Source organism: Microtus ochrogaster, linkage group LG4, assembly GCF_000317375.1.
Source record: "Microtus ochrogaster isolate Prairie Vole_2 linkage group LG4, MicOch1.0, whole genome shotgun sequence".
NCBI classification, from domain to species: Eukaryota; Metazoa; Chordata; class Mammalia; order Rodentia; family Cricetidae; genus Microtus; species Microtus ochrogaster.
Window position 1 is genome coordinate 63,462,747 of NC_022030.1, and position 21,615 is coordinate 63,484,361.

Genomic DNA, 21,615 nt, shown 5'->3' on the forward strand with positions numbered 1-21,615 from the left:
CTACTAAACTTCATTCTTCGAGCTGTTTGGGGCCTGCAGAAACACAGGACACAAAGTGACCTGCTGTCACACCAAAGGCTGTTCTCTGTTACCAGCAGCTTCTATTATTATTATTGTTGTTGTTGTTGTTGTTGTTATTGTTATTATTATTATTATTATTATTATTATTATTATTATTATTATTATTATTTGGTGTTTGCTCCACTTGCTGACCCAGGCTGCTGTGTCTACTCCATCCCACTGCATGGGCATTTGCTGCCTCATTAATTCTCTGGGACTTCAAGAGCAAGTGGTACCATGTGCCACCTTGGCAGTATCATATGGAAGAATTTTACTGCCCTAAAAGTCACCACAGTGACTTAAAAGGAAAGACAACAGGCTGCTTGAGCCTCCTTGCTTTGAGTAACAAGGCATTTACCACTGTTGTACGTTGGCTGAAAACATGTGAAACACAACTACTTTCTGAGTCTCCATCCCTACCATCCTTTTGATATTAGTTTTGCATCTAAAATTGGATAGTTAATATGTTCTCGTTTCCAAACCAGACAATGTGAGAATCTTATGGGAAGGAAAAGACGTTTATTGCATAATGGAGCTTATCAAAGGGAAAGTGACACAATTTGCCACGTCTTTCTTCATTACTGCTTCGGCTTCTCTTCCTTTCACAGAGCCTATTCAAGAGAGAAGGAGGGGCAGGTTAGACCACCATAGTATGCATCAGCATCCCTGAGAAGGAGGGGCAGGTTGGACCACCATGGTATGCATCAGCATCCCTGAGAAGGAGGGGCAGGCTGGACCACCATCAGCATCTCTACATTGGAGACCTGGCCTGGGATTCTTGGGAATTGCTTTAAAAGTGATCCAAATGACCCAGAAGACCTGAACAGCCACACAAAACATTCTGCTTTGGCCAAAGACAGAGTGAGAGACACTACAGAAAGATGATGTAGCCTGGTCAGGGGACGGGGCACAGCCTCTGAAAGGGAGTTCATTTCTCAGCAGGAAGGACCAGAGAGACTCCTTGCAGAGGCTCCAGCCAGGCACTGGCCTGTCAGTGGGAGATGGAGGAATCAGGCAAAGCTGTAGCTGGCCCGAGTTGGTGGTAATCAGAGGAAATGGAGACCAAATTTTTCCAAACCCAGCCACTCATTCATCAGTCAGTTAATCTGCTCAGTAAGCAAGAATGCATGAAACATGTTTTGAGGGCTATAAAGATTTTAAAAAAAGACACAGTATTGACATTTTAAAACATGTAAAGTCATAAACTAGAGGAGAAGGTGGATGTCACTGAGGGTTCAGATGCCTGATTGTAGAGACCCAAGGCAATCAGCTCTTGGAGAGGGCAAGGAGCAAAGCACCCTCTGGTGGGATGGACAGGGCCTGGGGATGGAGGTGAAATCCAGGGTCCAGTGAGAATTGCCCACTGTATGAGACTTCTGTGTGAGGCAGGTAGCAGAGGAAACCAGGATGCCAAGAAAGGATTGCAGACAAGGACCACATTACTGGGGGCTGTGTCCATATGCCACAGTGATCGGCCTAGTAGAGCCCTTCAGAACTTGTGTTAGGTAGGGGTCCTCAGTGATTGAGCCTTTGAGGGAAACAGGAAGAAGCTGCCAGGAAGATTTAGTACACATTCAGCTACAAAGAAAGAGGAGCAAAGAACAGGGAGAGAGGCAGAGCCAGGAAGCATTGCAGAGGAAGGGCTGGCCAAACTCATCACACCTTGGGTGAGGAAGGGAAGATCCCTGAACTTCATGTCTCTGGCATGATAGCCAAGGCGATGAGGGAGAAGAGCAGGTCTCTAAGGAAGAATTTTGGTTTGAATTTGCAGTGGAGTAAGTGGATGGAATTTGCAGGAAGTGAGTGGCATCTTGTTGCTTCCTAAGCCCAGAGTTCAACATAGAAGGATGGATCAATCCCAGACAAGCACATCAAAGCACCGAGGATGCCTGGAACCACCAGAAGGGTAGGCAGCAAGTGGAGGAAGGACTGAGGTCCAGACCGTAGGGAGTGTGATTATTTAAGGAGCAGGAAGAAAAGTGTTCCATGAAGAACAGGGAGTTCTGGCCAGCGAGGGGAGGCAGGGAAAGCAGAAAGTCTCGGCAGCAAGGGGTTACAGGAGAGGAATGGTCACCACTATCCAAACCAGTCATGGGGTTCAATGAGGAAGGAGGTAGATGCCCCAAGGGAGGAGGGAGATGTCAGGGTGAGGAGAGAATGTCTGAAGTTCATGGATGATGATATGGGCTGCAGTATTAAGAGGGTAGGGAGAGACAGAGAGCAAGAGACGTTCAAGAGGAGCCAAGAGGAGCCACTAGCTACTGGTACCATTACATAATCAGTCCTCAGGCTCAGATTTTGCTTGTGGGTTCACTTGCTCACTAATATTTGCTTGTACCCCCCAATTCAATTCTCATGATCTCTTGTTCACTCATGTACAAGCTTAGAGTGGCCCAAACCTTGAGACATCCTGTCTCGTGTGTTGCCCTCTGAGGTCCAACGAGGAAACATCCAGTCTTTTTGGTCTCAATTCACATGTTCTATTCAAGCGCCCTTCTTGAAGTTTATTTGATATTGTGGATTTTTTTCCCATGGTTTAGCTTTGTGTTGATGAGCTACTCTTTAAAATTTCTTGCCAGTGCAGAGCTGTGTAGTATCCTAAGTCCGAGAAGGCTGAGGTAGACTTTATAGGCAAACCTATATGTTATATGGTGTGTGTATGTATGTGTATGTGTGTGTATGTGTGTGTGTGATGTGTGTGTGTGTGATGTGTTGTGTATGGATGACTGAATCCTGGTCTCTCAGATGCTATGCAAGCATTCCGCCTCTGAGCCATAGCCATAGCCTTTCTGATAGTTATTTTTTATTCTGAGAAAAGTCTCACTAAAATTGCTCAGACTGGCTCTGAACTCTCTCTGTAACCCTGGAATGTCTTGAACTTGTGATCCTCCTGCCTCAGTCTCTTGTGTAGCTGGGATTGCTGCCCTGCACCACCAGCCTCTGCTTGGATGTGCTCTTCTGTAGCCTGGGTTATAACACATTGGGTATACATTTAATGTTTTTAAAAAAAGGAGAATGAGGGAAATACATTCAATAAGGCATCTAATCAGAAACATGCATGAACAATGTAACATGTCAGGAACACAGCTCCGAGACACCTAATCTCATGTTTTTCATAGATACAATTGTTTAGTAATTCCATGTTCTCACATGTATAGACCATTAATTCATGCAGATCACGGGAGCTCACAACACCTTGTAAAGCCATAGTTAAGAGATGCAGTGTGCAAGAACGAGAGCCAGGGGGCAGTGGAGAGTGGAGAGGAATCAGATTCTTGCCTTTTGGGCCTTAGTGGCGTCCCCCACACTTCTGTGAGTGACTCCCTTTGGTGGTTCAGTATGTCCTGGAGACCATAACAAGACATTCTCACTAGTGAGTCTGAAACCTGAACATTGAAATCCCTCCCCAAGAGGCCAAGGTTCCTCAGGTGTTGGGGAACAGTGCCCCCATCTGGCTTTTGGTGGTAGGTACGCTGCTCACACTTAGAAAGTTATGGCCAGTTGGTAAGAACACATCCAGGGCCTCTGAGCATGTGATAAATGGATCTCAGCCACTGACGTTTCATGAAGAGATGTATCACAAAGGAAAAAAAAACATAGGTGTAGGAAGCAGACATGAGAAGATAAACTCCAACCATGTGTGTGAGTGGGACCTCTCCAAGCACCTTGCCCCCTTCTCTAAGAAACAGACGATCTATCGCTATATAACTGACATAGGCAATGGGTGCAGAGGGAATAAGCACACTTGTGAGTGCTGGTCTGCCTGGATGCAGTGACTGGGTGCAAAGAGGACATTTGAGCAACAGTGACTGGAGGAATGAATGGAAAAATCATGGGACAGATCTATTGGCTTATGGAGAGAAACCATCAGACCTGCCTCCGCCGCTGCTCTCGGGTACACGTCAACAATCCTACAGACAGCCATAGGACAGCATAAAGGAGGATGTCCTTCCGGTCACCCCACAGTTGACAAGGCAGAACCATCCCAGCTACAAAGGTTAAGAAAATGTAGGACTTTTCAACATGAGCATTGGGCCCTGGTTTTCCAAACTCCCTATTTTAGAGTCCCGCTAACAAACAACGTCATGGTTCTTTTATTAAATAGTACATTTCACTCTATACTCCCGTATTAAATCATTCCTGGCAACCTTAAAGATGTCTAGAACTGTATTTACTAAATTATAGACACATTTTCTCACTTTCTATTTTAATCCAGGGGCTGGGGCAGACTCGTGATAAAGTGGGGGAAATGCGATTCACAATTTTAAAATAGCAATCTCATTAATAGTCAATCATCCACTCGTTCTATCCTGGGTATCTAATGAAATGAATAAAGGACATTTTTATAAATAATTTTATATAGACATTAAGGAATATCTTCAGTAGCCATCGAACTAAACTAATAAGAATGGCTGGGTAAGGCACCAGCAAAGAGTTCATCTAATGCAAAGAAAAAGAAACAGTCTTGGAGATGCTGAGCCCTCCTCTCAGGACTGGATGCCTGTCAGACGCCATGGTGCAGGTTTAGGAAGAGACCAGCGGAGCCCAGAGCCCACTGGGGCTGTCTCCTCAGTAGACCCACTGTGTGACTGCTACTAGCTTTATTTTATGACTCTAGGCAAAGTGGTGGACTTTTTCAAAACCTGCCGTGCTAAATAAAGTCCCATGAGGCCAGAGACGTAACTGGGACACTAGCAGAAATCAGTGCACAGGCCAAGGCTGCTGCATTTGGTCTTGAGTCTGCATTTAATGACATGTGTTTTGGTGATTCATGCCTCTGCAGATGCTAGATGATACAACTATATTGCGACACACGCATGCATACACACCAGAGGTAATCATATCATTAATAAACAAAGCACAGCCGACCCACTGACAATTCCACCCTCACACCCCTGCCCTTGCTCCAGATGGTATATACTGGGGCAGTTTTTGCAAGCATGTAAAGAATTCGATGAGTCTCTTTCTTCGTGATGAATAGTTTCTTGATCTCAAGAAGAAGCCGTTTTTTTTTTTATTTTTAGATGAAAAAGAAAATCTGCCACTTGCATCTCTCATCCATAGTGAAATTTCTCTCTATTTTAGTAAAATGTCAGTTGACTTCTTTCAAATTGTAAGTCGTTAGGATTAATTATGCCATGCTTAGCTGCCTTTCAGGCAGAAGCCTCTCAAGAGCATGATAGGAAAGACCACAGCACCCATTCCAAAGACACCGACTGAGCGTCGACATGTCGGGTGTCATGAACTGATTACAGGGACCCGGGATGAATGCTTAGGAAACTCCCTGTATGAAGGTATGTGTACCATAACATGTGTGTCTTGTGCCCTCAGAGACCAGAAGAGGGTAATGGATCCCCTGGAACTGGAGTTACAGGTGGTTGTGAACTACCTTCCAGGGCTGTGAACTGAACCTAGGCATCATGGGAGCTCAGGGGTGTGGTGGGTGTGGGAAGTACAAAGCCAGAAGTGCGGGGCTGAAGCAGTAAGGCAGCTGTGAACCATCAAGGAATTCAGGTCACGTCTGGAAGTGTGTGGTGTTGTCCACAATATGAAGTGAGCAGAGAGCTGCAGAGCTGGCCCAGCAGTTAAGAGCACTTGCTGCTCTTGAAGGGAATCCAGGTTCAGTTCCCGGCACCCGAGGGCACCAGGCAGACACATGGTGCATATGCATACATGCAGGCAAGCATTCATCCACATAAAATAAGTAAATGCTTTCTTTAAAAATGTCAAGTGCATCAATTCTAAGGCTTTCTTAGTAATTTGTGTGTGTATGCATGTAAACATGGCTGCCCTCAAATCCACACTTGTAATTCCAACCTTTTATTTAATTTTAATTATTAGGATTTACTAATGTTATGTATATGAATGCCTGTATGCATGTGTGTATACCACACGTGTGTGCAGTATCCACAGAGGTCAGTAGAGGGGGCTGGATTCCCTGGAACTGGAGTTACACATGATTGCAAACCACCATGTAGGTTCTGGAAATCAAATCCAAGTCCTCTGCAAGAGCAACAAGCACTTTCAACCACTGAGCCATCTGTCCAGCCTCTGAAATTGTTATCTTAAGGTTCCTTTTAACTGCATCCTTCATGGGGACCCTTTGATACTTGTGAGTTTTCAGAATCCTTATTCTGCTTGCTCTCATGACTGGTGATTGAGAATATGTGTAATTGTGAGACTCCACCATGCTGGGTGGCAGTTTAGTAGACCAGGATTCGTCAATAGATCCCCTAAAGCACTAGGGAGAATGTAAAAGCCATTGTTCTGTTTTTCTCCAAGTCTCTGCTTTAACACACAAGTGAAGTCAACATCAGAGGGCAACAGTGGAAGATCAAGGTCTCCTCATCTTTCCGGATAAACCCCAGGCCAGCAGGCAAGGCAGGCAGTGTGGGTTGAGACCCTGGGGCCAGAATGCAGCATGTTCAGTACGTAGTGAGGGAAAGAGAGGGCAGGCTGAAGTCAGATAAATGTGTCTAGACAACCAACATCCCACAGACACCAGGAGATGAGGAAGGACAGAGAAGAATGTTCAGTGATGCTCCCACATCTTTAAGTTAGGAAAATTTGGTGGGTAAAAGGGCATTAAAAAGAAATGAGGCTAGCAGATCTTCTGGATCTCACAGTATACCCTGGGCAATGCCTCCAGCAGGCATTGACATAGGACCCAGATCTTGGCAGAGTGTGACACTTTTGAAGGTAGCCTACACATCAATGGCAATGATGGTCAAGTAAGAGGATGAGATGACAGAGTAATCTACAGAAGAGAGAAAGAACTGGGCTGAGAGAGTAAATGTGGCCAGCAGTGCTGAAATACAGAGAAAGAGAAGCCAAAGAGGATTCCATGAAAAAATGTTATGGAGCCTCCTGGGAAGGAAGAATGACGGGAAGGAAATCACGGAAGAGAGGCTGGGTAAAGAAGGGGCTATTCTCTTTGTGGTTTGTAAAGTGGAGAAACTTGATCATGTCAGTAACAACAGATGCCACATAGGGAAGACGGGGCCCACAAGATGGAAGCACAATGGATGGAGGAGGCAGAAGGTAACAGAAAGTCACACTAAGGAGCACGGGGGGGGGGGGGGAGAAGGGAGGAGAGCTGGAGCCCTCCAAAGCCGTGGCATTTACTCCAAGTTCCTTCTGCTTCTAAAGGATCATAGTGTGAGTGTTGTTCCTTACCTCCAGGATGTCACTCAAAGCCAGAGTTTACTCTTGCTCTTTGACGGAGGTTTTGGAACCTTCTATGTGCAGGAAGACGTCCTCTTCTCTCATTCTCTAAAGATGGAAGGGAGAAACAAAGACTCTGTCAGGCATGAATTATTGAGAACAAGCCAAGCCGAACCAAAGCCATCACTTCCCACAGAACACCCAAGGCACCCATCTCTCGCCTTCCTCAACAAACCTCGGGCCCTCTCATGTCACAGTGGCACCCAGAGCTGACTTCTCACTCATCAGCCCACATGACACCCTCGGCCTTAGCTGCAAGCCCTCAAGGGCAGGAACTGTCACATTTCTCTTTCAGCCCTCCGTGGAAACTACCCCATGCTTGTCACACACATTTGCGGAATTCCATTAAATCGTTCTGTTCAAAGGCATCTCTGAGACAGCTGTACATCTGCATTAGTGATGCTCCAAGGCCCAAATGTGCTTAAGTGTTGGCTTGGAGATGCCTTCTGACACACACAAGAGGACGGGTCACATGAGTTTACGTCTGTACTATATTTTCATCCTTTGTTCTCGCTCTACACCACTCCCTTCGTGTGTGTGTGTGTGTGTGTGTGTGTGTGCGTGTGTGTGTGTGTACGTGTGTGTGTGTATGTGTGTGCTCCTAACCCCAGAAACTACAAGATAATCATGGTTTGCTGTCAGAGATGCTGAATTTGGGAATACATTGATAAGTATGTAGCAACTGGTAGTGAAGCCCGCACGTAGATTATCAATCTGATTCATTGGATTTGTTTCCTGTTTTTGATCATTTCCAGAATCAGATCCCAAGAGCTAACAGTTCCTACTGTGGCAGGCATTCAAGGAATAGGCCATAGATTCTGAAGAAGTTCTGTAAGAAATGTCCAAAAGAACACTTGAGCAGTGGTCTCTCTCTCTCTCTCTCTCTCTCTCTCTCTCTCTCTCTCTCTCTCTCTCTCTCTCTCTCTCTCTGTGTGTGTGTGTGTGTGTGTATGTGTGTGCACTTTCTCCCAAAGAGGCAAACCCTGGGGGCTTTTAAAAAGTTTCAGGTTGAATTTCTAGCACTCGACATCAATTGGAGCATGAAGACAGAGCTCCCTAACCCGGGAATATCAGTGTCATTTATTCTAACAGGGCTCTGGACACAGGGTGGATTTTTTTTTTTTTTTTGGTTTTTCGAGACAGGGTTTCTCTGTGGCTTTGGAGCCTGTCCTGGAACTCGCTCTGTAGACCAGGCTGGTCTCGAACTCACAGAGATCCGCCTGCCTCTGCCTCCCGAGTGCTGGGATTAAAGGCGTGCGCCACCATCGCCCGGCTCACAGGGTGGATTTCACAATGCTAGAGAGAAGTGTGGAGAATGCACAGGTCTGTTAGACACATAGGACCAAAGTCCTGGCCCCTGTGCTAGTCACGTGACTGGGGACGGCAGAGTCCACCCTAACGACATAGATGAGATGGAGTCCTGACTCTTCAAGGGGAGCATGACCACACAGGGGACCCTACAACTCGGATAACATACGTGGGGGAAATAAGTATGTACATGCACGGGACACTCTTAAGAAGGAACTTCTTCCCTCCTGCTGCAGAGATTTGGGGACCACTGAATGGGAAAAGATCTGTAGAAATAAAGAGAAGTACTGTACCAAAGCCTCCAAGGAGGGTGAGAACACAGTGCAGCCACCGCCTGGATGTGAGAGTCAAAGGGGGAAGCCCTGGAAAGCCTTAAGTGCGGAGTATGTACTCTGCCTTTGCCAATTAACACCGAGTGTTTTCAACACTCAGCTCCTCTGGATCTAATACAGAGCTGGCAAAGCTACCCAGAAGACTGAAGAAGGAAACTGACCATACGGGCAAGGATTACAGCTCCAGTCTTTCCCAGTTACCAAGAAGTCTGGTCAGGTCTGGGAAAGGAGGGAGATAGTCATAGGGAAGGCGACCCAGAAAATGTTACAGGTGGGACAAGAAGAAAGGCCAGTGGTGACTTCCCAAGTTGACTTAACATTTCATTTCTGGTATCTTCTATGGGAGCTAGGGCCTCAAAGTTACCTTCTCATGGTTTACCAAGCAAGTTCATTCATTAGTGTTCTCGTTTGTGGAAATCATTTCCTATTTCAGGGTCTGTCCATTCTTTGTGCAATGGCTTCAGCGTGGCCCTCCTGATGAACAAAGTTTCTAGGGAGATCTTACAGAAGGAAACAGACCACTTACCAAGTGACCGGTCCTGGAATCGTTCATTCCTGAATTCATCCGTAAGAAAACCTGTAAGACATTGACAGCCATCAGGCCAGACCTCCCCACCCAGTTGCAGAGAGTGATGGAACTGCAGAGCTGAGCCTGCGAATACGCTCCATAAACAGGAGCAGCACACGGGAGCAGAGAGTTTTACCGACATTGGCGCCAATGGGAAAACTCATCAGAAAGGTGAAAAATGGCTTCTGAGCGGTAGAGCAGAACCTGATGCCATTTACAATAAAAATATTGCATAGGGCGGGGAAATGAAGACCCTTCTGTCACCCAACCAAGACACCTTGAGAGACAGTGGCAGGGATGTAAGTCACATGACTGGAAATGCCTGAGTCTACCCTGATTAGGAACATAGCACATATTAGACCCTAGCTTGTGGATGCTGTGTGAAGGGGGAACAAGCATGACCAAATGTAACCCTCTTAATGTATATGCTGGTTAGGGTTTTTGTCAATAAACTAAGTTATCTGAAAAGAGAAAACCTTGACTGAGGAAATGCCCCTACCAGATTGGCCAGTGGGCAGGTCTGTGTTGGGGGGTATTTTCTCAACTGATGACTGATGTGGGAGGGCTCAGCCCTCTGTGGGGAGTGCTACCCCTGGGAAGGTGGTTCCGGGTTGTATTAGGAAGCAGGCTGAGCAAGCTATAGAGAGCAAGCCAGTACATAACGCTTCTCCACGGCCTCTGCTTCAGTTCCTGCCTTCGGGTTCCTGCCTCGAGTTCCCTTCATGATAGACCACGATTGAGATGTGTAAGCCAAAAATAAGCTCTTTCCTCTCCCAAGCTTCTTTTGGTTGTGGCATTTTATCCCAGCAACAGAAACAGGACTATAACAAGAAAAACTGGCACTGGCCCTACCGGTCTGCAGAGGTGTCGGACCACTGCATGCCATCCTATATGGGGAACTCTGTAGCAATACTTAAGCCAATGGTTGCATCATTACCCAGCGAGATAAGGAAGGAGCAAAAGTAAAGCCAGGTGTTTGCTTTTTGTAATGACTTCAATTGTTCAAAGGTTGTCTGTAGAAAAACTAGACATGTCCAGCGTTAAATGATTCACAGAGAACTGTGATTGGAATTTTAGGAAGGAAAAACAAATAATACTAAAGGTCATAGGTCTCAACTTACCCAGCAGATAATCATTCCTCCGTCTATAGGATCTTGGCATGTCCCCAAAAATCATCTAAAAAAGTTGAAATATCAGTATGAAAGAGAAAACACAAATGCTGCGTAGAGGGCTCAGCTATATAATGTGTTCAGCGGAAAGAGGCTAGCTCTCCATGGAATCTAATGCGCATGTTCAAGAGAGCACAGCAAGAGGCTGGAAGGATGGCTCAATGGCTAACTAATTAAACAAGTTAGTTAATTAATTAAAACAAGTTTAAAGTAAGACAACTCTGGAAAGATAGGTGGGATGATGCATGCCTGAATCCAGGCAGCCAAGTGGCAGAGACTGGGAGATCGTAAGTTCAAGACAGCCCTAGGCTGGAAGGTGAGGCCTTGCCCTCCCCGCAAATAAAGGAAATGACAGAAGAAAGAAAGGAAGGGGGAAAAAAAGCAGGGAGGGAGCAGGAACTCACATGGAAAAGAGTAAGTTATATGAAAGTTAAGCCCAAGCCAAAGCTTCCATTGGCCCAGTATGTGCTTCTGGACGCTGCAGCACAGAAACAGAACTTTATAATTAGACCAAGTTCAGGTCAAAATGTACAAGCTTAAAGGAAATGTCTCTATGAGAATTCCAATTTACATTCATGAGATCAAAAGAGCTCCAAATAGTTTGTAGAAAATGCCCAGATCCATACAATAGTCATGGAAGTCTCTCCCATCTTCCTGCCTGGTAGCTACTTCTCCATCCTCAGCAGCCACCATGAGGCTCTGGCTCCCATCATGGCGACAGATCAAAGGGCAAGGACTTAGCAACACAATGCAGTAAGAAATACTAGGACAACCAGAAACCACATACAAAAGAGCGCTACTGAACCATTTCCCCATACTATGCAAATAAATCAGAGCAGAGCATCAATAAAAGATCTAAGTGCTTGTAAGTCTTCAGAAACAATAAAAGAGAAAGAAATTGGATGTAGCAAAGGTCATCACAGTGGGAGGGGGCATGAAAAGTGAGAGGAAATATTCACCAAGAAGTCCATAATAAAAAGATAACTAGAACACAGGAATTAACATTTTCCTTAAGCTATGCAAATGGACAGTCATGAGGAAAATGCAAATTAAACCATAACAAAATCCCTCTTTATACATTTCACATAGCTAAAATACAGACAGTCAGTAACAAATGTTGGCAAGAAGGTGTAGAAACAGAAGCTCTCAGCCAGCTAGGGTGGTGCATGCCTTCAATCCTAACACTTGGGAGGCTGAGACAGGTGGATCACTGTGAGTTCAAGGCCCATCTGGGCTACATACTAAGGTCATCCTGGATTACATAGTAAGAGCCTATCTCATTAAAAAAAAAAAGAAAGAAAGGGGGGAGGAGAAAGGAAGGAAGAAATGAAAGAGAGAGGGAGGGAGGGAAGGAAGGAAGGAAGGAAGGAAGGAAGGAAGGAAGGAAGGGAGACTGTAGACTAGAGAAGGGTTCTTCTCAGGAAACCCCTCTCCAGATGATGAGTGGATTCTGAATTTGGATAGTGGTGGCAACTTGACCACCATCATGCAAATATACCCAAACCCACTGAACTGTCCCCAAATATACCCCAAACCACTAAACAGAATCTGTTTAAAAGGCAGATTGTACCCACATGTGAATTATAGCTTAATGGTGTTACTTAAAAAATGAAAGAAAAAAGACATTACATTAGGGGCTAAGGATGTAGCTTGGTGGTAGAGCAAATGCTTTATTTAGGAGGCCTTGCACCTCACCCCCAGCACCACACACAAAAAATAATAATAGCAGTGTACATAGAAAATATATGTAAAAATAAATAGTAAGATAGGATCTATAGGAGAGGCATATGACTTTAGTCAGGCCAAGGAGAGCAATGGTAGATGATTTCTCTAACTCAAGCTAGAAATAAGTATTCCCTTTGCCTCCTAAGTACCAAGGATGTAAGTCTGTAGCTGTAGTTTTGCTTTGTGATATGAAGAAGAAGTCAGGGATTAGTCAGTAGAATGCTTACCCAGTAGGCATGAAACCCAAAGTTCAATCCCCAGTGCCAAATAGAACTGGGCAGTGTGGTTATCCCCAACCTCATATATTTCCTCTCTACCCCCCCCCATACAAACCACAAAATCAGTAGTAACCAAATTCCCCTGGAAACTATGTTTGATCTTTGTCATTCTTGAGTTAGCTGGACCGTGTGTCACAGGTTTGTCAAAGAGTTTAACTCTGAGAGTTAAGTAAAGGGGACCCTCGGTACTTAGTATCAAGAAAAGAAAATCCTCAAACTACAGCTCCAGGACAAGCCCAGAAATAACCTGAGAAGTTGACCCTCAGAAGTTGGCACTGTGACCAAGATCGGCCAACAATGTGTTTCTTCTCTGCCCTGGAAAGATGTTCCCATGTGATTCTGAGGTCTCTGGTCATTGGTTTTATGACTTCCTAATTATAAAATACACTTCATTACTAAACAGCCAAGAGGCAGGTATGTTAACTCCATAGAGGGCGTGACCGCTCATGTTCAATTCTTGAAGTTAGAGCTTTATGCACTTTTTAATATAATGTTCATAATAGAACGCTATCTCATAAAACTGAACAAAGATAGAAGATGTAGAGAAAGTTATTCTATAGCTGCACAATAGTGGGAAAGATTTAAACACCAGTCAAGAACATTACCCCACCATGAATGAGCAAATTACCTGAAAGATGTAACTGTGATGTTAATCACACCTTCGGAATCTAGAAGGAGATTTTTTGTGCCGTATTCCTGACAATCCCCCCCCCCCCCAGTTTTCTTGTATTCTTCAACAAGTATTTACTGAACACCTATCTGGCATCAAGTTTAAATGAGGCCGATGAAAATTAACATCCCTCAGCCTCAGGAGATGCAGTCTAGTAGGGAAAGTTGTCAAGGAAGTAATGTGAGAACAAGTCATAAATGTACGTCATTGATTTCATAGTAATAGCGCAAACTACTTTACCATGGCCAACGTTGGTTGGTAACTTGATGGGATTTGGAATTACCTAGGAGAAACACACCTTGGGGGAGTCTATGAATAGGTTTAAGAGTAAAGACCTTCAGTAAATCCAAGTGGTGCCAATAGCACGGGCTGGGGTCTTAGGATGAGTAAAACGGGGAAAAGAAGAAAGCCAGTTAAGGACCAGTAATCCCCCCAACACACACACCTCTGCTTCCTGCTGCAGTCACAGTGTGACCAGTACCTCACATGCCTGCTGCTACAGCTAAAGCTGTCCTTGCTGCCATGCTTTGGCTGCATGGGATGTCCCATCAAACTGTGAGTCTTAAGTTGCTTTTGCCACAGCAACCAGTAAGGTAACCAATACATGTCTCCAAGGCAATTAGGGATAAAAAGGCCATTTCTGCCACTAACTCAGCATCTAGCATACATCAGACCTAGAGATGACCTTTCACCTCCACTGACTCCTCCTTTGGAGTTACCCACAGGGTAACTAAAAGCGAGGAGGAAGACCGGCATGAACTAAGACTTCTCCTGACTGGTACCTGCTTACCCTACAGATTATCTTGCCAATCCCTCTGGAAGTGTTTATCTAACCTAGCTCATTCCCCTTCAATGCTGAAGGCTCGGAGGCAAGTCAGTATCCTAAACCCGAGATCGTTTTCGATTCCAAGGGATCAAAACTTTGAAGAACCTTCGCAGGCTACCCTGCAGAGCGACTATCCTCATGAAGGAGAGGCTGCACCCTGAAATCGAAGTCATCACATGTAGGAATGAGGCTGGTTCCCATGGGCAAAGACAGTGATTATCAGTTTATTTGACTGGATTGAAGGACAGATTGGGGCTGGAATCATGATGAGTCAGTGGTGAGAATTGTTTAGTCATGCATATGCCCCTAACCTTCTGCTCCATTTTTTCTCTAAATCTAGACTTATATCTAGACTCCAAAGGTGCACATGAAGGTCACTGGACCCTTTTTTTCTATTGGCCCCATTAAAAACAATCTCTCTCTGCTTTTTACTATTTCTTTCATTGGCTTATTGGAATAGGTTGCCTCACCTTGCCTGCTGGGACTGCAGCCCAGGCCTTTGCCCTAAAGACTCTGGTAGCAGCTGGTGTCTGTACTATTCAGCATTTAACAGGTGAAGAAGTTCCAGACCATGAAGGTTAAATAAAGGTCAAGAATCCTGACCTAGCTGGGTGGTAGTGGTGCAGGCCTTTAATCCCAGCACTTGGGAAGCAGAGGCAGGTGGATCTCTCTGAGTTCAAAGTCAGCCTGGTCTACAGAGTGAGTTCCAGGATAGCTAGGGCTACACAGAGAAGCCCTGTCTTGAAAAACCAAAGGGGGCAGGGAATCCTGACCTTCAGTTGCAGATCTAATACTTTGAACACCGGTCCAACAAAGATGCCCCTGTGCTCTCCAGTGAGCTACAGACTTGGGGGTCAAACTTTTAAATTTGGTAATTGATGCTCTGAAATCAAGTCCCAAATCTCAGGGAGAGAAAGTGAAAGAGAGGGAGAATGAGAGGGTTAAAAGAAAAAAAGAGGAAGGAGAGAGAGAGAGAGAGAGAGATTACTCAGGTTTAGATCAAATTCTCTTGGCCTATCTTTGCCCCCAGTAGCCTTTCATCGCTCACCTCTACATATGCCCTAACATCCTTGGGACCATCAAGTCAAATCTTTTTGGGAACGTACAGAGCCCTAGCTCCCAGCAACCCCAAAGCTAAAAATGACATTAGATACATCTGAGGCCTCTAGCAGTTCCCTTCTTTGCTGTAATCCACCTACATGAAATTTCCACAAACGTATTTGAAATCCATTGATTTTGTACTTTAATTGTTCTGCTCCTATAAGAACATGAAATCAGGAGCAAACTATCACGCAGGAAACATAGCATTTGGGGCCCACTGAATCTGTGCTCCCAGGTCAGGGTCACTTATAAATATAAGCTCCCAAATGAACTGCTTCTTATTCCCTTTGAGGTAAGAGCTGCGTTGCTGTATTTTGTGTTGGGGGAGTGTGGTGGGAAGAAGTAAGGATTATGGAAAGTGGGCCAGTTGTTGTTCAAGGGAGAATCTAGCTGTGTGAGCAGAATTCTGTCTACTGACATCTGCATGATTGCCCAGCTATCCCATCAAATAGCCTAGCTTTCACAGACTGTCCCTGACCCAGCTGGACGGAGACAGGCCCCCATCATACCTCTTCACTGCTGTTGGACTCGGATGCGGAGGCCCAGCGGCAGTGAGTCCACACATCCTGCACCTGTCCCTTGGACATCTGCACGGTGCTCCGGCAAGCAGCTGTTGGCTGGCAAAGACAGAGTCATGAGTGGTCTCTTCAGCGCCCTGTGCGAGGGGTTAGCCTCTGGACAATAAACTGGGAAATTTGGCAGGGTTTACAAAATGAGGCAGAAAGGAGAAATTCACAGAGGTGGTTCAGTTATCCAAAGAACACTCTGCAGAACTAAACAGCTTAAAAGGAATGTTTAAATATCTCCATGAGTTTAATACCAGTCTCTGAGAAAAGCCTGCATTTCCTCGTGAGTACAATGGGCTGATTGGAATCTCTTCTTGCTTTAACAGAAACAGTAGTAGAGATGCCATATATTTGACTATGTGGCATATACATACATATGTACACACATACGTACATATGTACACATATACATACAATGTGTGTATGTATATGTCATATATGTGGATATGGATAAGTGACATGGCCCTAAGATTTAATTAGAAGTGCATGCAGGTGACAGTCCTCTATAAGACAGAATCCCATTGAAGTTTCATGAGATAAATAATGAAATCATTCCCTCTCTATAAGGAGATCTCAAGAAGTCACTCATTTGGCTGAAATATTTTGGGTCTGGACTGATGGTTTCATTCTGATCAGAGGGGGTTCTACCACATAGCAGCTGACGATTCTGGTCACGGGGAACGTAGACATAAATAGGCCATGTGAGCTGAATGAGAAGGGGAGACACACTGTGGGCAACGCTCAGTCATGGACAGCGCACCAAAGTGAGGCTCACGATCTCACATCCATGTCCAGCAGAGTTTCAGATGTGCTGGGACTTCTCTCTGCTGTAGGCCTCTTTGCGTCACTATGCCGTCTGATACAAAGCATCCTCACCGTGTGAGGATATAATACATACAGGAGATTACATCTGGACCTTAGCAAATAGGACGGTGGGGCAGTAATGGTTAAAGAACTGACCAATATCACCATGACTGTAGGTTCCACTCAAGAGCTCACTCCCTCAAGCTCGGACCACACAGTCCGTGGCAGGAAATGCTGTGGCGACCCAGTGTGTGGCTGAGTGCCAGACAGGCAGTGGCCAAGCTCCTTTGGTGACCTCTGACCCACTCCTAGTCATGGAGGTAGCGAGGGTCTCCCTCACATTACTTCCTGGGTCACTTACCACATAGTAACCCCTTCGGAATGTACAGGAGGAGGGATTGCCAGAATCTCTCAGGCATGTCGTTTCCTGAACATTGAACTCCAAGTTCATGACCACGGTGTCTTCATCCAGGACGTTGACCTTCACAAAAGCAAAGCATGGATTTGCAATGGACATGTTTCTGAGATTCATGGTGCTGGTATAATTCTTTCTGTCCAGTGAGAAAACGTTGACAGAATCACGTACTCATTGGAAAAGCTATGTGATATCTTAGCATCTGTGTCATGGCAGGCATTCACACTGAAGCCCATAGAGAAAAGCCACACAACACTGACAACCATGGAACCAACGAAGCTGAGTGTGGCGGGTACCCCTCAAATCCCAGCACTCAGAAGGCTGAGGCAGGAGGTTTCAAGCTTGAGATCAACCTAACCTATAGAGAGAGATCTTGTCCTAAAACAATAGTAAATAGGCGAGGGAGAGACGAGGAGAGGGAGGGAGGGAGGGAGGGAGGGAGGGAGGGAGGGAGGGAGGGAGGGAGGGAGGGAGGGAGGGAGGGAGGGAGGGAGGGAGGGAGGGAGGGAGGGAGGGAGGGAGGGAGGGAGGGAGGGAGGGAGGGAGGGAGGGAGGGAGGGAGGGAGGGAGGGAAGGAGGATATAGAATGTATGCCCTCACTCCAAGGCCAACATTGATTCTAAAGATTTACATTGGCAATTCCTTCTCTACAAAAGCCGATGCTTGTGAACTCACCTAGTCATCAAATATTCTTTGCCACTCCTAAGTTACTCACCTAGCTTTTGTTCAACCTCTGCCTTCTCGTTTCAGCCTGTGCACTGTGAACACAGTGCTAGCATTCTGTTGGGAAACTTGTGACTGGCATTTTGGTGCTTTCTTTGGGTCGTCTCAGTCCCCAAGCTAGTATGAGAGACTGTACGGCATCAAGAGTAAGAGATTGTGGTGTGCTTTATGTAGAAAACACATGCGTTCAGCAAGACTTCTTTGGGTGGGAATTCCAGGTTCCTGGGGAGTGGGTTCAATGTTAATGAATCTACAGTGTATGTTATAATAGGAACTAATAAGCTCAAAACACTCACAAAAATAAGGTTACATATTGAATGTGTCAGTGAAAGTATTGTGCCCCAAAGCTCTTGGGAACCTCACTCTTAATCCCTCTTAGGAGCCATGATCTAGTCTTTCCTAGTTCAGCCTAGAACACAGCAAGAATCGACTGCATAAATTTGAGGTGAGTTTTTTCCTTTTTATTTTTTGTTTCTTTCCTTTTTTTTTTTTTTGGTTTTTTGAGACAGGGTTTCTCTGTAGCTTTGGAGTCTGTCCTAGAACTAGCTCTTGTAGACTAGGCTAGCCTCAAACTCACAGAGATCTGCCTGCCTCTGCCTCCCAAGTGCTGGGATTAAAGGTGTGCACCACCACCACTTGGATCAAAGTGACATTTTCTTAATGGAGGCACCAGACATGTTCACCAATTCCTAAAATAAGTAAATGAGCCCCAGGCTATCTCCTGGATGAGCACTTCTAACCTATGACAAAATCTATATTGTTTTCTAATCTTGCCACCAAGATTACCAGGGCACCTTTCAAACTTCCTGAAGAACCTGGGTCGTCTGAGGACAGAGGATGCTGTGATATATATCAAGCCCCTCCTCGTACGCTGGGCACCTGAGGCAAGGTAGTAAAGATGTCAGGCAGCTGTGATTCCAGAGTGGGTACCACTCCAGAAATCTTTACTACTACTACTACTACTACTACTACTACTACTACTACTACTACTACTACTACTACTACTACTACTACTAATAATAATAATAATAATAAGCAAGATAATTCGGGAAATTGAGTCTAAAGAATGAAGGCAAGTGATGTTGGAGAAATGGGGAATGTCAAATTGTAGTTCTGTCAGCCATGGGAAGTCTTTACAGACTAAAGACGCAACCTGGGCTCCTCTGTACACCTGCAGTGATTTCTGTCGCCAACATCCACTTGGCCATACCCTTAGGATTCTCTCTCAAACACACTTTTTAATTCTTTCCACATCCAGGCTAGCGGGCTGGGTTTCCAGGACCTTGTACTCTGCTTCTCTTCGAACTACACACCCTATCTTTATACTAATTAGCTCTCCTCCCATTTGACTGCAAGCCTTTGGCCCCTGGCTGCAGGCTGTGCCTTCCGTCAGACACCCTAGTTTCCTGATGCAGTTGTAAGGGGGTGCAGAGATGAAAGGCCATCTGACTAGCAGGGAGCCCGTGAAGGTCTCCCTCACAGAGGAGGAACATGATGCTGAGGGCAAGGTAAAGGCCATCTCTGTTCTGTCGTTTGACAGAAACTTCGGTGGTCCTGTGGGTATTTCCTGTGACATCGTGGAATGCAGAGCTCAAGGAGAGGTGATGGAGAGTGTGGTTTGACTAATATACTCAGGTGATAGGGAGAACAAAGGAACAGCAACAGGCACGAGGTGGGAGAGCAACACCCTGGGACAACAAGATGTGTTAAGTATCTGTTAGGATCCACATAAGCCGTCTGTAAGGACTTATCTTTAGGTATGTGGACCTGGGGTCAGGCCTACGTGTCTATAGCAAGATGGTCATGCGTCAGTATGTTCTGGCTTGGGCATGTCTCACTGGCTACCTGCCCATGGTGTCCCCACTTAGTTCTCTCTGGATCTGTCCTCTGCTCCTGTCTAATAAATAGCTTTGGTCCGTAGTGAGCCCTAACTGAATTTAAGTTTAAAGTGAATTTAAATTGTTGATCTGCAAGTTGGGTTCTACAACACTCTTAGAGAATTACATCGAGTGCCATTGAAACATGGCCTGGGTGCCAACAAAAGCAGGGTTGGAGACAGAGGCAGCTGCCTTTTGATATAGCTTTCTTCCAGAAGCAGCCTGGCCTTTGCCTGGTAGCTGCCTACACTCTAAGTAAGTGCTGCCCCATAATAGTGTTCAGTGCCAACCTTGACAGTCAGATCCTGGGGTTGGTGCCTCACGATAGCTCAGCCCACATCTTCATGACCATACCCAGTTAGAAGAGACAACTGAAGCTACTCAATGAATTTGCTTTGTGTTTGGAAAAGAAAACAAGGAACCAGTGTCAGAAGGTGGAGGGGGGCAAAGGGACTTTTTTTACATGAAGGCAAGCTGGGAAATCAAAGTGTACTTCTGTTGAACAGCAGAGGAACAGCTAAATGACAAAGATCGTGGATCTAGAATAGCGTGGAGAAGAGAGAAAGCCATAGAGACTGTGGTGGTAGTGTGGCCTCTATGTGGTGGTAATGGCTGCCTGACCACGTGGCCACGTGGCCACGTGGGTCCACTCTTGTCTCCATGAGGCTGGCTGCTCTATTTCTTTCTCATCTTTGGTATGAACATCAATTGCTTGGGGTGCCTTTATGTCCCTACCTTCTTCTGAGCCCCATTAAGCTGATAAAAAAGAGTAAAATCCTCAAGGGGCAGGAAGGAGAGGGGCTTCTCTCTGATACTGCTCCATTTCCCCCTCATTTTTTGTTCCACTGAGTCCCAGAAAGCCCAAGATAATGTTGCTCTACCCAGTTCTCTGGTGACCAGGAAACAGCACTATGAAGCTGACAAAGTCGGGTGGGTTTCTTGGTCTCCAGGGCCAGTGCTTCTTCTCTATAAACACTGGGAGGCCAACAGCATCCCTAGAATGCTTCCTAGGAGCCAGAAGCTTCAGGACTCTTCACCCCAAACCAGGACACGGGCAGAGAGAAGCCAAGGTCAGGGGGAAAACACAGAAGGAAGAATCAGATGTACAGAGAAGCTTTGAGAACCCCAGGGCAAAAACTATAATTAAAATCTCTTCTTTGAAGCAGTCAGCATGAAAAAGGACCTGCTGTGATCTTCGTAAACAGAAAAATAAAAACAACTGATTCAACAAAGTAAGCAAAGACAAGGCAGAAATGGTGGAGAAGGCCGGGAAGGTGTCCCCATTCACTTACTCTTTTCAAGGAGTTCCGGGTCGCCTGAAACAGGTAAGGACTCAGGGACTGCGAGTTCACCTTCGCCACCGAGGCCTTGAGGGCTTCCTGCAGGGAGGAAGGGTCGAAGTCGTACACGGGGAAACCTGGACAGCAAGAACACAGGCCACAGTAAGAGGCGGTGGAACTCGGAGAGGTCGGCGATCACCTCGAGCAGGTGGCTAAGTGTGTCCTTCACCTGAGGCACACTGGTAGTGCGTTCCCAGCGCCAACAGAACAAGCATCTGCAGCATTGCCTGCTCCATCCTGAGAGCTGTGACCCAGAGCCGGGGAGATGGCCGCTCTACAGCTTCAGGATGACAGTTCTTATCCTTGTCACCTATGACCTGGCTGCCCCGGCTGGCCGGAGCAGCCCGGAACTTCAGCAGAGATGACTGACTCTGGTGTCAATATTTACTGCTGACTTTTCCTATGGAAAAGTTCCAGGTTGAGGCCACTTTTGAAGTTTGGACCTTTCCAAGGGACTTTAGCCCACACCAGGAGACATCCAGAGAAGCTTAGGTCTCTGTGTGGGATATTTGTTTCATTCTCTGGGGGGAGGGGGTAAAACTGTAGCCTCAACAAAATGGTGAATTTAAAGCTGTCATGTATTTATTCCTTACCTGGTCCTCAAAACCCTACACCCTCAGTGCCAGGTT

The 21,615-nt window shown here is 45.8% G+C and overlaps 1 protein-coding gene across 1 annotated transcript; it reads right to left on the bottom strand.

Annotated features, from left to right (window-relative positions):
* Window positions 1-559: 559 nt before the first annotated feature.
* On the bottom strand, window positions 560-21,378 carry Spp2 (secreted phosphoprotein 2). The gene is made up of 8 exons (XM_005361716.2): window positions 21,156-21,378; window positions 20,939-21,063; window positions 16,993-17,112; window positions 15,771-15,878; window positions 10,614-10,668; window positions 9,451-9,501; window positions 7,237-7,332; window positions 560-671 (listed from the first exon to the last, which is right to left on the bottom strand). Exons 1-7 carry the CDS (start codon window positions 21,220-21,222, stop codon window positions 7,247-7,249), a joined length of 612 nt encoding a protein of 203 aa, XP_005361773.1. The 5' UTR covers window positions 21,223-21,378; the 3' UTR covers window positions 560-671; window positions 7,237-7,246.
* Window positions 21,379-21,615: the final 237 nt, after the last annotated feature.

What these genes read in the sequence shown, in the direction of transcription:
- Spp2 (XM_005361716.2), bottom strand. Translation starts at nt 21,222, where the DNA reads ATGGAGCAGGCAATGCTGCAGATGCTTGTTCTGTTGGCGCTGGGAACG. An exon ending in AGTCCAACAGCAGTGAAGAG is followed by an intron (nt 10,669 to 15,770) that starts GTATGATGGGGG and finishes CAACTTTTTTAG; the next exon opens with ATGATTTTTGGGGACATGCC. An exon ending in GAGGAATGATTATCTGCTGG is followed by an intron (nt 9,502 to 10,613) that starts GTAAGTTGAGAC and finishes AATGTCTTACAG; the next exon opens with GTTTTCTTACGGATGAATTC.